Here is a 15,236-nt window from a genome sequence, read left to right as displayed (position 1 = left end):
CCGCTTATTAAGCCCAATTACGATGCCTGCAACTCTTCTATTCATCTATATTATCCGCTATATACTTATTGACAAGGAAATCTACTCCTAGTTGTCGCCTCTCTGGTAAATCTCAATAACACAGTACATGCCCATCCTTCAGTACAGTATATGCCTCATTCGGCCTCCTAACCTCACTAAGCCCTATGACATCCCATTTCATGCCCTCTAGTTCCTCTAACAGCACTGCTAAACTAGCTTCACTAGCTAGGGTTCTAGCAATCAACGTTGCCAGGGTCAGTTTCCAATGGCGGCCTGTCCAGCGTAGCCAGGCATTCTAGCACCCCCTGCTGCGTCACAGGTCGGGCCGCCGCCGTGGTCAGTTGTTCCGCAGCCGCTGGTGACTGAGGGCCGGGGTTTTATGGAGCTTATCATAGGAGGTTGCGGCCAATTACTGCACCAGGGTGGCCAACTCCTGTTCTGGTGAGGGAGTGCGTTGCCGGTCTTCACCGGCATCAGGTCGCACCCCAAATCTGTTTATGCAATCCCATGGACACGCGGACTTTTTTTTTTTTTTTTTCATCCGGTGGAGAATTGCGCGGCACCGGGATTGGAACCCCGGTCCTCTTGCATGCGAGGCGGACGTTCTACCGCTACGTTACCGCTGCAGCCCGCGGAGTGCCACGCCCCAATGCCGCTAAACGCGGAGGAGGAAGGGGAATTTGTCTTGCGGAGGCTACAGGCCCGGGCAGAAGAGTGAGAAACCTTTGCGAGGAAACGCGAGGGGATAAACACGACGGAATCAGGTGATCGTGGTGGCTGTAACCGCGTTTTAGTTACTCTTTTTAAAAACATTTTGCGGCCTGGCGTTCTGGGGGCGAAGTATCACAATCACCGGGGAAGAAAATATTTTCGACTGGAGGGTGTACAGTGGGCCTAATAATGTAGCACACTACACTGATAGTCCGCGATAACGGAATAATGTAGCAGGCAAAATAAGCTTCCGCCGTCGCTTTTGCAATTCAACTAGGGTTAACCAAACATAAACCAACCTGTAGACAGTAGGCGTAGGGGAAAAAACAGGGTCGTAGCTCAGTGCATCTCCCAAACGGAAGGACGATGATCAAGGCCAGAGTGTACCGGAAGCCGAAAACGATTACATTATCCGGATGTGTGGCGGGCACTTGACAATGGATAGAATGTCTAGGAGCCCATCGTAAATAATTTGAGAATATATGTGAGGTTAAGAACTATATTAAAATCCTTCTTTTAGGCAAAATGTCGATATTGTTGTCACATCTTTTCATATATTTCTATATAATATCTATATGCAGTGCGGTACATTATGTTGATGTTCATGACCTGAACATCATGTGCGACATTTAGAATCTCTTACACAGTGCTGGCAGTCGCAGCGAGGGAATTTTTATTACTTGAATTTGCATAACTTTAAGAGAAACTAGAGAACACGGAGACGTGCGCCTGCTTGGATAGTGATGGGGTCTCCTTCCTGGTCACACGGATTCACTTTCTGGGAGGCCAAGGCCAGAGAGCAGAGGAACCGGACGATGTCGCGTGGTCCTCCCGGATGAGCAGGGCGCCCCTGTCGGCGATCATATGCACAGGCACGTTCAGGTTCGCTGTCACGATGGTCGGCATCACGGATGCGTCTACCACACGGAGTGACTGCACTCCACCGCGGACCCTGCACTCGTGGAGGCCAAACAAGCATGTGATACATCAGGTATCCTGGCTTTATGGTAATTATTCGATATAAAAAGCACAAAGAATAGTGCAAAGTAAACTATAAAGATTGTGAGTTTACCTACCTTGCCGAATGTAACCGCTGAATAACGCTATGTATGGGCGAAATATCTAAAGTATTCATTAAAGACAGCCTTGGTTATTATTTTAAAATTAGGCTCAATCTTTCAGTGAATCTTGAAACGTTACTTGTTGTTTCAAGTGTACGTTGATCGCAGGACAAATGTACGCGAAGACTGGGTATAATAATACAATACAATAATAAGTTTATTTCCAGGTTCAACTGGGGGCTTTCCCGAATAAAAGCTGCCTTCACAGCTTGACAGTGTCCAGGAAACCCATACAAGCAGCAGCACACGAGTGGTGAAGGAAATGTCCATATCTGTCGTACATACAGTAGTCACATTCAATATAAAAAATTAAATACACATGCAAACTGACTAATAAGCTTAACATTAAATGGCCCGAAGATAAAAACAGGTAAAATGCGCACTAGTTTAAGAAAAATGTCCACTGGGCAAACATTCAGCAATCTACAAACCGAAGCGTAAAATCACATTTCAACAAAATATTTGCGCAGCTTGACTTGTATCCTATGGTATTTTGATAAGTGTTTAAAATATGGGGCAGGTTGTAAGATAGCATTTTTAATTTACAATCAGTGCGAAAACGAGGTACATTCCATGCATTAGTACTTTTTTTCCAAAGATATGCTAAGGAAGAATAAAATTCGGCAACTGATGCCTTCGAAAAATACACGCTAATTGATCAACACGGATAATTTTATGTGCATGGAATGCATATTTGGAGGTAGTCGCATAATGAACATTAGCTATTATTCGAACAATTTCCTTTTGCAATAAGAGAAGCTTATTTATGTTTACCTTAGTCATTGTGGCCCACACTAAACTACAGTAGTTAAGGTGAGAGAAAAATAAAAAAAAAAATCCATATTTTAAAGCTTCAGTTGGCATAAGCTGCAATATGTTTGGTTTTCTGGCCGTTATCCATCACCAGCACACACCTGGGGATATATAACCCGCCCTGATATCGAACAGCAAGTAGGCACCCTCGCAACTCTCCTCTCACAAAGGCTGCCGCCGCGGTCAGGCTCGAACACGGGTGCTCGGGTTCAGTAGATATCCCGTAGCCCTCTACTGTGGAACCTCTTTCTCTTTTAATACCACCTTCCTCCCTTCCCATACGGAGTGGCACAGGTGTCCGCTGAGGATGTGTAATAGTTGCTACGTCTTACAATCAACCAGTTTACATTTGATTTTATTTTCGAATTACCAGAAGGTGCACGCGACACTTGTAACCATTATTAGAATTTCCCAGAGACCCAAAATGTTTTCACTCAACTAAGATCCGATTCCCTCGGGAGATAGCTTTGCGAAGAGTTATAATACTATTCTTCCAACCATCCGTTGGTGTTTGTAAGTAAAGGAAATATGTGGCGATGCCTATAACGTCTTTTGCCAAAGTGGCTCTTAGATGCGCCTGAGAATTACCTGAGCCTGCTGTCGACTACAGCGTGGTCATCCTCGCCCATGGGGCACGTGCAGCAGGGGTGCCACACTGTCTGGGTGTGATGGCGGGCCAAGCACTCGAGGTAGGGTTCACTCCACATCTCGCCGGCCTCCTCGCAACCGGGGAAAGGGATGTTCCACAGCTTGGTGCCAAGCTTTGCGAACGCCTTGGTCTGCAGGATCTCTGCTGCCTTGTGGGCGCCTAAATGGGCCACGGTCATTATGTGCTTCCGTGTATTATTCTGTTTTACTGCGCCACATATTGAATTGAACAGCTCCTCAGAAAGGACCTTTGAACGCACAGTCAGACATGCCGCTAATAGGCTTGCTTAAAGCGTAGCTTAATATATTCTATATAAACGCGCTTTGGATGAGGTTCTGCATAGCTTAGGAGTGTGTGTGTGTGTGTGTGTGTGTGATAATGTAGGTAAACTAACGAGATTTGGGGTAAGGCGAGTAGGAAGGGCACGCACGCGAGCCAAGATCCGAAATTGGAGACGCAGTGGGAGCTATTAATGCTATCAACTCCATATCCTCAAAGGCTCAACTCATTGTCCCATATTTTTGATTTTCTAAAGTCATGTTTACATGTGTATTATGATGCTTGAGATGTATAGTAGAAGAGAATGTGTGCATCAATATGCAGAAGGTTAAGGTAATGTTCAACAGCCTCGGGAAGGAACAGCAGTTTACGTTAGGTAGCAAACCACTGGAAGTAGTAGGCGAATAATTCTACTTAGGACAGGTAGTAACCTCAGTTCCGGACCATGAAAGGAGATAACAAGAAGAATAAGATGGGGATGGAGCGCATTTGGCAAGCACTCGCAGATTATGACTAGCAGCTTACCGGTATCGCTCAAGAGGAAAGTATACAACAGTTGCATCTTGCCTGTACTCACCAATGAGCTGAAACGTGGAGGCTAACCAAGAGAGTTTTACTTAAAGGTCCCCAGAAAGGGGTCACAAAGAAGGGTAAACAGCGCCATAACACTGATAGTTATTGAACCACCCATCATTCTCTCGCAAAAATTTTCGATCTAGCTTCTGCAATACCAGAGATATCGGCGATTAAAAATGACCCTTCCAATTTTTCCTCTCAACTCGTACGCCGAAGGGAGCCATAAAAAAACAAAGAATACAAGCAAGTTCAAAGCTCCGCCCAGACATACGTCACTTCGACGAACTTCCGGTTGCCGCGCGCTCGCTCGTTGGCGTACTCGCGCCAACCCGTCCTCGCTCGCACACGCCTGTGGAGTTCGCCAGTTCGCGCAGCGACGGTTAGTGCAACCGCGAACCCGTAGTTATCCTGTGTTACACGGCGGACCAAACCATGGTTGCACCACTAACCGCGGTTACCGCAAACCGAGCTTGACGACCTCGGTTTGCGGCGTTAACCGAAGTTATTTATGACGGCGTCTGTTGACGGAAGCTACTCGTCGGCGCCCGAGTGCGCGAAACGTACGAGCGGGTCTGCTTCACAAAGTTATTCATTTGTCCACTGCATCACGTTTAAAGATCGATGTATAGATTATGGTGCCGCCCGACGTCTTCGATTACGGCCGACAGCGCAGCAACTGCGTACTGAAGCCTTGTCTTGCCTACAGTATGGTTTGAACGGCTTGTTGCTGAGCAGAACGTCAAAAAACACGCGGCCTTAGCTATGAAAGTACACGAGTTTGCAACGCTTGCAGCACGGGATGCCGCGAGCAGGCTGAGGTACATTACACAATTACCGCGGGGGTGGAACGTGCGAGCGCGGCGAACGCCGGCGCCGTGCGTGACCGTCCCTAGTCGTCGCTATACCTACATTGTTTCGCTTCGAAGCCGCGGCGGTCGACGCTTTGGAACATGATCAACGCTGTCGTAAATCGTCTGCTTATGAAACTGCCTTATAGTGATTCCCATCCTGCCATAGTAAAATAATTATAGGATTAATTCTGCCGACGCATTAATCGCAGAGCTAGTACGAGCAGATCGGATCAGCCGAAATGCACCAGCGGCAGCTGGCTTGTGCAGAAACTAGCTTGTATCACGGCTATCGCTCTTACCAGCAATTTGCTACTGATCAGCGATCCTCACGAGGGCTTCATGCTTGATATTCGGCTCAGTATTCCAGACGCCAACAAATTTTAGCACGGTTTATTTCGGACATTGGTGCTAACGATCCGCCGTGTCGTTCGCGAACGGTATGCGGGAGGAGGGGCCACAGCGGCGGTGTTTACGGCGGTCGAGGAGGTGCTGCCATCGTGCGGTGCTTGACCGTGCTGTTGACGCCTCGTCGGACGACACTCCGGAGAGTTCCCGCTTGGCCCTCATAGTTGACGGATGCTTCTTTAGCCGCCCGCTATCTCTAATTCTTAACCCGGAACTTATAACAGAGTTCTTGTGCTCAACTGACATCGGCAGCAATCCCGGGTATGTTTTAGACGGCTTTTTACATATACAGCCACACGCTCGAAAAAGACGACGCTAGGCCTGTTAGGCCTAGCAGCCCTCGCTACAACGCTATGCCGGATGTCTCGGCTGATGCCGAGTCCACTGACCCGATGGAGACACGCCCAGCAACCCCCCTGTGCCAGTACGAACGCCAGCTACTTGACGCCCGAGAACCTGCAAACAGTTACCACCTACCGCACCGATCTACAGGCGAAATGGAGCTCCTACGTGGATGACGACACACAGGCCAACAACCCGCACCAGTGGCAGACTGTGCACGGCAAGCAACGTCTTCTGCAGCAACGTAAGCAAGCCAATTTTCAAATGTTCAGAGACATGCCTTCCCATGTGGTAGTTATTAAACCCACGGAACGCCGAGACATCTCATCGTTCCCACGTGCCCGACTAGCAACATTACTCAACCAGCACGCCATAGACCCCAGCCTTGCCAAACTTGCAGTGTACCGACCTGACAGTCGCAGCAATACAATAACGGCAATCGTGAAAGAATCGGAGCATGCTGTAAACATAACCCGCCATCTTCGGACGCTTTGCGACCCCACATGGGGCTCAGTTGGAGTTACCAGCTACATGGCACCGCCTAAAAACGCTGTACGCTTTGTGTTGCATTCCATCGAGCCAGGCAGCTCCAGCAAAGATTTGATTGCCAATATTTTTTCGCCGCATGGAACCATACTTGCCGCACGCATGCTTGGGAAATCGAACACTGCCCTAATTACAATGGAAGCCCCGAGCATACCGAAGCGTGTTTACTATTACAACTGTCCTGTAAAGGCATAGCCGTTCGAACATCGACCTGTTGTGTGCCTTCATTGTCACGAAACAGGACACATGCAAGCGTTCTGTCCGAACGCCGCTGTATGCGGCCGTTGTGGAACTGCACATACTGGAGACGCGGCCTGCACCTTGCCATACTGTGTTAGGTTTAAAGTACAGGGTCATCTTGCTACCAGCACAACATGCCCCTCTAAGAAATCGTCAGTCCCGCCGCCGACGCAGGCCCGGTCACACAGCAATAACCTCGGCAATGACACCGGCTCCTCTGAGATTACCTGTTCTACATCGCAACTACAACTCACCCAAAAAACTCTCAAAGAATCACATAACAGTAAAAAAAAACAGCGAAGAATCCGCCTCAAGCAACTCGCAACAGAAATTACAACCATTGGATCTACAGGTCGCGTCTGATCTAGACAAGGCACTCGCCAAAGCACAAGCTGATCTCGAACGCGCGCGTTCCCTCATGCTGGACAAGCAGTTAGCGTTCCAACAGCTCCTCGAGGCCAAACAGGTCAAAGACAATGAGGCGAAACTTCGTCAAGCCTCAGTATGGTTTAAAAAATCTGCCCCTTTGACTGGCACATCCCCATCTTCTCAGTTTTCTTCAACAGCCTCTCCATCGCCAGACGCCCCGCAAAATCAGACAGCGCCTCCTAGCGCACCGCAAAACCAGGCAGCACCTCCTTCCGCAACGCAGATCAATTGTGATTCGCCCACCACCCCATCAGTCGACACAGTATCTGCAGCACTGGCCGCTCTCACGAAACGAGTTGACGCTTACGAAGCACAAGCCGCACAAGAAAAGATTTTAACACAACTTGCAACTGTCATGACGCAGCTTACCGTCCTCGACACTATTAGCAGCCAACTTAAGCAACTCAATAATGCTCAAACGCAACTCACAGCCGAACAACAGCTTATACGGAATGACCATGCTTACCTCGCACAACGCCTAGACGCTCTAGAAAACGGCCGTCCCGCTCCAAAGCGTCCCAACATAGCTGCGGTCGATAAACATCCGCCTCGCCCCACCGATTAACGTGGCTACCGCCTCAATCGAAACCGTACCTGATGTCCTTCAGTGGAACTGCCGAAGCCTAGCAACCTGTGCGCACGAACTCAATCTCTTGTTTGAGCGCATAGGCTGCCCCCCAATTCTCCTTGTTCAAGAAACAAACGGAACATCCCCTGGAATCCGTCACTACAAGGCACTTTATTCTCCAAGTATTATGCATACGCCTCGTTACCAAAACGTCCCTGTAATCCGCGCTCAGGCTGCTATATTTATTCATAAAAATACTCCCCATGCCCAACTTGACACATCCGCGTTCTGCTCACCGCACCAAGAAATCGTAGCAGCGCGAGTGCGATACAACCGCAAACATCTTGTAGTTGTCAGCGCATACGTCAGACCCCACGCAAAGCCTCACGAAGTCAGTTTTGACTGGATGCAGAAGCTTCGCGACGCTCATCCTAAAGACGAGATGCTCATTGGCGGGGACTTCAACGCGCAGCATCAAACATGGGGTTACAGACGCTCCAGTCTTCTCGGAACACGTCTGCACATCACATCCACAGAGGTAGCGGGACTATACCTTGGCAATGACACCGATTATCCGACACGACGAGGCATGCATACTGGTCAACATGATACGTCTCCGGATCTGACCTGGCACTCCAACAACATTATCCAAGATTGGCGATGTGGCCCTGAAACAATGGGCAGTGATCATTACCCTATATGGATACAGCTCCAGTCCAATCTACGCCGCCGCAAACGAAATACTCGTACCGTCAATTGGAAAAACTTCCGACAGGCTTTAGACGATCATCTCGCCGAACTGCCAGTCGAAACACTCCTTCAACGCGCCCGTGATTCAGCCACTGCAATCACACAAGTAACAGAAGATGTTCCTGTACCTGACCCTCACCTGCTTAACCTATGGGAAAGCAGAAAACAAGCCGAACTCGATTATCTTCAGTCTGGAAGAGAATACAAAAAGCTTCTAAAACTTCGTCGCCTCACTGCTGAGGCCCGCCGCTATAGCAAACGCCTTAGCAGAAGTCGATGGCTTGACTTTTGTAGCACTTTATCCTATAGGACCAACACCAGCAAGCTGTGGAGAGTATTCCGGGCCATGAACGGCAAGAGCGAATCCGCAAATACCGGAGAAACCCTTCTCCTCCGCACTAGTCAGACTGCTACCGAGCTTGAGCAGGAGGCAGTCCGCACTTTCTTTCCGCAACCCGCCTCACCACCCCCACCTGACACCTATGCACCTGTTCCATCCACAGACTCTACTGGCATTAACGCCCCCTTTAACACATTTGAATTCGAATATGCTCTTTCACAAGTTAAAAATAACAGCGCTCCCGGCAAAGATGGCATCACTTGGAGCATGCTCCGGAACTCCAGCACACCTACTAAGGAAAAATTGCTTGACCTCATCAACCAGCACTGGGATACGGGCTGCCTACCACCACATTGGAAACACTCGGTAGTCGTCCCCATTCCCAAGCCTGGAAATCACCCCACGCAACTTGCCAACTTGCGACCGATCTCTCTAACCTCAACCGTCTGTAAGCTAATCGAACGCATGGTCACCAATCGACTTACACATTACCTTGAGACATCAAATTACTTTCACCCGTTCCAGACTGGCTTCCGCCCTCAGCTAGGAACACAGGACAGCCTTTATCTTCTTCACACCAACCTGAACAGAGCACGCCGATGGTGCAAAGGCCGTCCTGACATACTCGTAGCTGTCGATTTACACAAGGCGTTCGATACCATCAGCCATCAAGCCATTGTCGACGCGCTCATCCACACTGGAGTTGGAGCCCGCGTCATCAACTTTGTGAAATCCTTCCTGAGTAATAGAACCTATGAAATTCAAATCGATACCAATCACACGGCACAGCATTTTACAAACCGCACGGGTGTGCCTCAGGGCTCAGTCATTTCCCCCACCTTATTTAACATCGTCATGGCTAAAATCGCATGGCAACTAGACAAAATCGATGGCCTATGGTTCACAATATATGCGGACGACATCACGCTCTGGACCACGTACCGTAATACGGCTCGAGAACAAACGGAGACGCTGCCACTAGCACTAGATACAATCGAGATTGAACTTCATTCTACAGGCATGCGTCCATCCCCAGAAAAAAACTAAATTTCTGGTCATACATCCACCGCCTGGCGGCGTGGACGTCAACCTTCACTTCGGTGGTCAAAACATCGCACAACCCCCGGAAAATTATCTCTGGATACTTGGCGTTCCCATCAATCAGCATGGTACTGCTAAGGATTGGATCCAACAGCTAAAATCTCAATGGAGGCCAACGCTCCACTTAATCAAACGGCTCAGCAGCAAGAGTGGGGGCGCAGGGACGGAGGTAGCGCGTCGCCTCACCGTCGCTATTCTGCTCGCTAAGCTCCGCTACGGTGCCCCTTACTTTGACTTGACCGCAGCCAATTACAAGACACTTGGCTTACTTTATAACTCTGCCTTGAGGGTTATAACTGGTCTACCCGTACACACGCGCATCACGGAGCTCCACAGATTCGCTCAGCTCCCACCAGTGGATGCACTTATTGCTACGCACCGAGCCAATCATGAAACTCGCCTGCGTCACACACCCAACGGGCATCGCCTCCTCACTCGAATCTTTGAGGAAGCTTACCTACACTTGCCCATATTGGACCACCTTACAGCACCATGGACAGAAACATTGGTAACAGACCCAAAACCCCTTCCAACCAACACCAAAGGGCAGGAAGAGATCACCGACAACGCCACATAATTGATACACAAGACCAGCACATCGGTCTCCGCATTTATACCGACGCCGCCCTATATCATGACGATGACACCGGCATCACGTTTGCAACCACCGCTTACTACCAAGAGGGTTCACAGCTGCACGCTACTAGCCACAGTGGTCGCAGGTACTGGTCCGCAACTGAACTCGAATTAACAGCCATCGACGAGGCCCTTCAACACTGCACCAAAGGAACAGATCGTTTCATCCACATCTACACCGAAGTCAAGAGGCTATAAAAACCCTGCAAGCCCGTTCTTACAAGACCTCTGTACAACACAGCATCAAAGAGCGCTGCCGATACCTGCGAGAGACCTCACAAGTCTCGGTACGAATTCATTGGACACTTGGACATCACGCACAAGGAACTGGGAACAGAATGGCCCACGAGGCCGCTGGCGCGCAGCTAGAGGAAGACCGCCGGCACAGCCTTGCTGTGGGCCCGTCCAACTCGGACCACCCTTACTGTTCACCCGTCTCCTTCATCATACCGGACTCTGTCATCACGCGGCTTAAACATGAGCGGAGGGGTTTGTTGCGGGACCTTGTCCCGGGTATTAATCCTCCGATCCCTTCCGGTCTCTCTCGTCCAGCCCAAGTTCTAACTCACAAGGCGCGAGCCGGTGCAGCGTACACACCGGACATCCTGAGTCAATGGCGCCGAACCAAGATCAGCTGCCCCAACTGCCCTGCTGACTCCGTTGACCTGCAGAACTTGGTCTGGACCTGTCCTGGCACGGCTGGCCTCCGCGCACGCTACACATCTGCTCACCACATTCAGAGTTACGAAGACTGGACAGCCCCCAATACCAACGCCAAGCGCAAGCTAAGTGCCCTGCTAGACTTCATGTCGGAGTCTGGCGCCCTCAACCTCACCTAACCCATCCCCTTCCCCTCTAGGCCTCAGGTCATCCTCATGAATAAAGGTTTATGAATGAATGAATGACGACACTCCGATACTCCTGAAACTACGTTATATAAATAAGATATTTGTAAATGCAGCTTCGTTCTGCCGATCCCTGCGTCGCTTCGGTTGTTGCACTTAATGGGCAATGGCCACCTAACCGATAAGGGCGGCGAGCTGTGTAACAGCCCGCACAGAGTTCGAGCAGCGCACGAGCAGACGACTTTCGCAGCTACCGGAAGTGTGTCCGTGACGTCATGGTTGCAGTGACCGCAGCGAATGGCAGCTTCTAGCAAGCCTTGCCAGTCAACCGACCCGTGACGCCACGGGACTAGGAAATAGTTCCATGCGACACCGCCAAACGACAATCTATCTGCCGCGAATTTCAAAAAAACACTTTTTAAAAATTAATAATAAATCGCTGGCTTTGTTCCAAGGAGTTATACTTTGCGTTAATGCTCAAAAGGATGTGTTCTACACACAGAACACGTTTATCAGTATTTTCTTGGGGGCCGTTTCTGTGGACCTTTAAGTTGAGGACAACCCAGAGGGCTATGGAACGAAAAATGGTAGGGGTAACATTAAGAGATAGGAAGCGTGCAGAGTGGGTCAGAGAAATAACTCAATTTAGTGGCATTCTAGTGGAAATGAAGAAGAAGAAATGGGCATGGGCAGGACATGTAGGGCGAAGAGAGGATAACCGATGGTCGCTTAGGGTAACAAACTGGATTCCAAGGGATGGAAAGCGTAGCAGGGGGAGGCAGAAAGTTAGGTGGGCGGATGAGGTTAAGAAGTTCGCAGGGGTCAAGTGGATGCAGCTAGCACAGAACCGGGTTAATTGGAGAAATATGGGAGAGGCCTTCGCCCTGCAGTGGGTATAGTCTGGCTGCTGCTGCTGATGATGATGTTGCTGACACTCGCTGCATACCTGGCCAAGGAAAACAGGAGGGCGCCAAACTTTGAAAGCTTCATTTGCGTTGCCCGCTTACCACCCCGTCTGCTTAAACGTAACAGATGCCGCCCGTATTGGCGCGAGGGAATCCGTCATGAGGTATGTTCAAGGGCCTAATACGTTTGTCGGGCCGCTTTCGTATCCTGTGCTACTATAATGGCGCTCGACGTTTTCCTGAAATGATTCTTATTCAGCGCGGGAAATGCTCCCGAAGAGGGCGGAAGTTCTCTAGCGTGATTGGTACTCCAGCGTCAACACGCGCCACCACTTTTCTCCGGCTGTGGTCATAGCGGTACTTCCCCGGGTTGCAATGCGCCCGCTCAATTGACTACTGTGCAAGCAGTGAGGTGAAGCACTCCAGGATAAAGAGCAGTGAAAGGACTCTTGAAAGTGAATTCGAGCTGCCGAACGCAGCTAGAAGTTCCGGAACCTTCATGGATTTCTCATTGAAGACGGACAGAAGGGCTTTTTAAGGACTTCAAGGATTTCTCAGTGAAGGAGGTAACTACGAGCAGCTAAAGAATAGTGTGAAATGACACTCGCGCTATTCGCGCCTATTGTCGCAAGCAGCGTGGCACTCATTAGAATGCGATCTGCCGTCTATTAACCCTAAAGCCGGCATGTGTTAGGTAACACCTGGGGCCCCATCCTCGAAATTCGCCTTCACCTGGCGGTGCCATATTGCTTTTCTGATTGGCTCTGAAAAGATTCATGCACTTCAAACTTGTGGCGCGAAACCGTCAGTTGAGAAAAGCACGTTTTGCGGTTACGTCAAAACGACGTAGCCGTGAAAATTGATTTTAACCGGAGCTTGGATGACAAAGATGAACGTTTTTTTAGTTGAAACAAAGTTACTGATGGTGGTTTGGAGGACATTTACGCTCGATTAACCAATGTTTTGAAAATATTTGCACACTGGTTTTATTGCCTGGAGCTGTGCCACGTGAAACACGTGATATGCAAGCATATTTAAATGAGGTCAAATTGACGCGTCATAACCTAACTCATGTGCCACTATTGCCGAAAATGCTGACGTTTGGCCGCCATAAATTCGCCGACCGACGAGGTGCTCGAATTATGCTAATGAGATGATGGCGACAGGTAAGCTGATTTATGAATTAATGAAGCTCAGAGTAGTTTCTTAGCTCGTTATTAAAGTACAAAAATTACTTTAAAAACACCCTGTTTTGATTTTAAACGCAGGGAAACGACAAAGTATGAGCGGGTACAGAACAAAGAACTGTAATGAGGGCTGAAGCGTGTGGCCGCGTGACGGTGCTAGCTGCTTTACTATTTCAAATTCTTTCTTCTCACGGTAAGAAGTTGAAGGAATCCCTTAGTCTGCGTGGTTGTGATAACCCGGGGGGAAGAAGGCGTGCTTGAAACTGGTCTTCGTGTCATTTGTCGTCTGCAAGTGGTGAACGAGGATTTAGTGCAGCACAGCAATGGTATCAAACTGTTTTACAGTACAGTCATCTGACATAGTGTGGTGGATCTGCAAGGTTCGCGGCGAAAATCACCCTGCGCTCGGAGCTCACGCGTCGCATCGATGAATGATGAACTGTCGAGCTGTGTCGGGTGCGATCGCCAGCGGTGAACGCGCCTGAACTGACCGTCTTTGTGTGCGTGGTGATTGGGTAGCACGAAAGGTATTCGCGCAGCCGAGGAACGAGCTCCTGGAATGTGTTGAGCTTCTCCATGAGTATCGACCAGCAAGGCAACAGAGTTAATCGGCTGGAAATGGTGCAGCACGTCGAGCATCAATAAGGTAATGGAAACAGGAAAACCTACCACGCTGACTGTTCATACAGCGTGTACGCAGGCGTGAAAGGACTGAAGAATGAACGAATAGTTACAGGACGCATGCGGAGAATCGAAAGTTTTATGCAGCATTTCACGTTGCTTGTTGCTGCCTATTTCTATGGCGCATTATAATTTTCTTCAACTTCTCTACACTGCACGAGCTTAAAACAAAGCACTGAGTGTGCTCGTAGTTGTGACGATTTCTAGGTTTGTGGTTTTGACGACTGAGGAAGGAGAAATAAGTGAAATCGCCTTATATGGGACGTTCCTTTAACTTCAAGAAAAAGTTAACCATAACCGTTAGTCTACAGTGCCCGCCACCAAGCAGTCTGCAACTGTTACGCAAAATTATTCACTTAGAATATTGATTTTGCATTGTCAATTTTTTGCATTCATAGTTTAAAATTGACCCCAGCTTGGCTTGTTGCTTTGATTATTTTAAATATTCCCGAGTCCTGCACCATGCTTGTTTGAAATTTTATTTGAATATACTTTAGACACTAAACAATGTGTTAATTAGCAGGTGATCGTATGGACCTTGTGAAGCCGTTGCAGCACTCCCAACTTGAGTCATCACGTGTTGAGAAAAGTCCTGCGGTCATATTCAATATCATTCACCTCTCTGCTAGGCTGAATGTTCAACTGGGGAAGTTGGTAGATGTTTATAATTGTAAAACAGCGCGAACAACGGTAGACATGAACGAGAAAGACACGGGGCGAGCGCTGACTCTCAACTAAGTTTTTAATGCCAAAACTTGGCGCCTTTAAAGGCAAGACAGTGCATTTTAAGTCACACTGAACTCGACAAAACAAACCAAAAGGCAGAGACACGTGCGACACTCAAATGTCACCAATAAAAGTTCTCTTTGTCATTTAGAGTGACAGATGGTGTGCTTATACATTTTGAGTCTTGACTGATATGGAAGACTTCATTATTTCCCGCGTTGTCTGATCGCAGTGCTTGTAAAGTATATCTGTTCTTCGCCATAAGGTGGTGCAAATTCCCTTCTTCTTTTTTATTGTTTCACACTTCTTGCTGTGGCTTACCAGGTAAGATGGTTCCTTGCTCTGTCTAGCTTATTTTTGTGCTCGAGCAACCTTTTATTTATGCAGCGTCCCGCCTGCCCCATGTGCCGGGCTCCGCAGGAGAAGGGAATCCTGTAAACAACTCCTTTGCGACAGGCGACCAACTTGTCCCTGTGCGCGATGCCACCCCCGTTCCTTTTTTCTGACCGCTCCC

At 48.9% G+C, this 15,236-nt stretch overlaps 1 protein-coding gene across 1 annotated transcript in view; it reads right to left on the bottom strand.

Annotated features, from left to right (window-relative positions):
- Positions 1–1,393: 1,393 nt before the first annotated feature.
- The window catches only part of LOC146175270 (uncharacterized), a 303,458-nt gene continuing 289,615 nt past the window's right edge, over positions 1,394–15,236 (bottom strand). Inside the window, exons 10-11 of the mRNA XM_084584704.1 lie at positions 3,255–3,474; positions 1,394–1,684 (exon numbers count right to left, since the gene is read on the bottom strand). Of these exons, the coding sequence (XP_084440830.1) occupies positions 1,504–1,684; positions 3,255–3,474 (401 nt within the window). The 3' untranslated portion in view covers positions 1,394–1,503. The remainder of the gene's footprint in view (positions 1,685–3,254; positions 3,475–15,236) is intronic.

The sequence above is a fragment of the Amblyomma maculatum genome, chromosome 11 (assembly GCF_055883805.1).
Source record: "Amblyomma maculatum isolate TAMU_Amacu chromosome 11, ASM5588380v1, whole genome shotgun sequence".
NCBI lineage: Eukaryota > Metazoa > Arthropoda > Arachnida > Ixodida > Ixodidae > Amblyomma > Amblyomma maculatum.
This window is presented reverse-complemented; position numbering and strand designations above follow the sequence as displayed.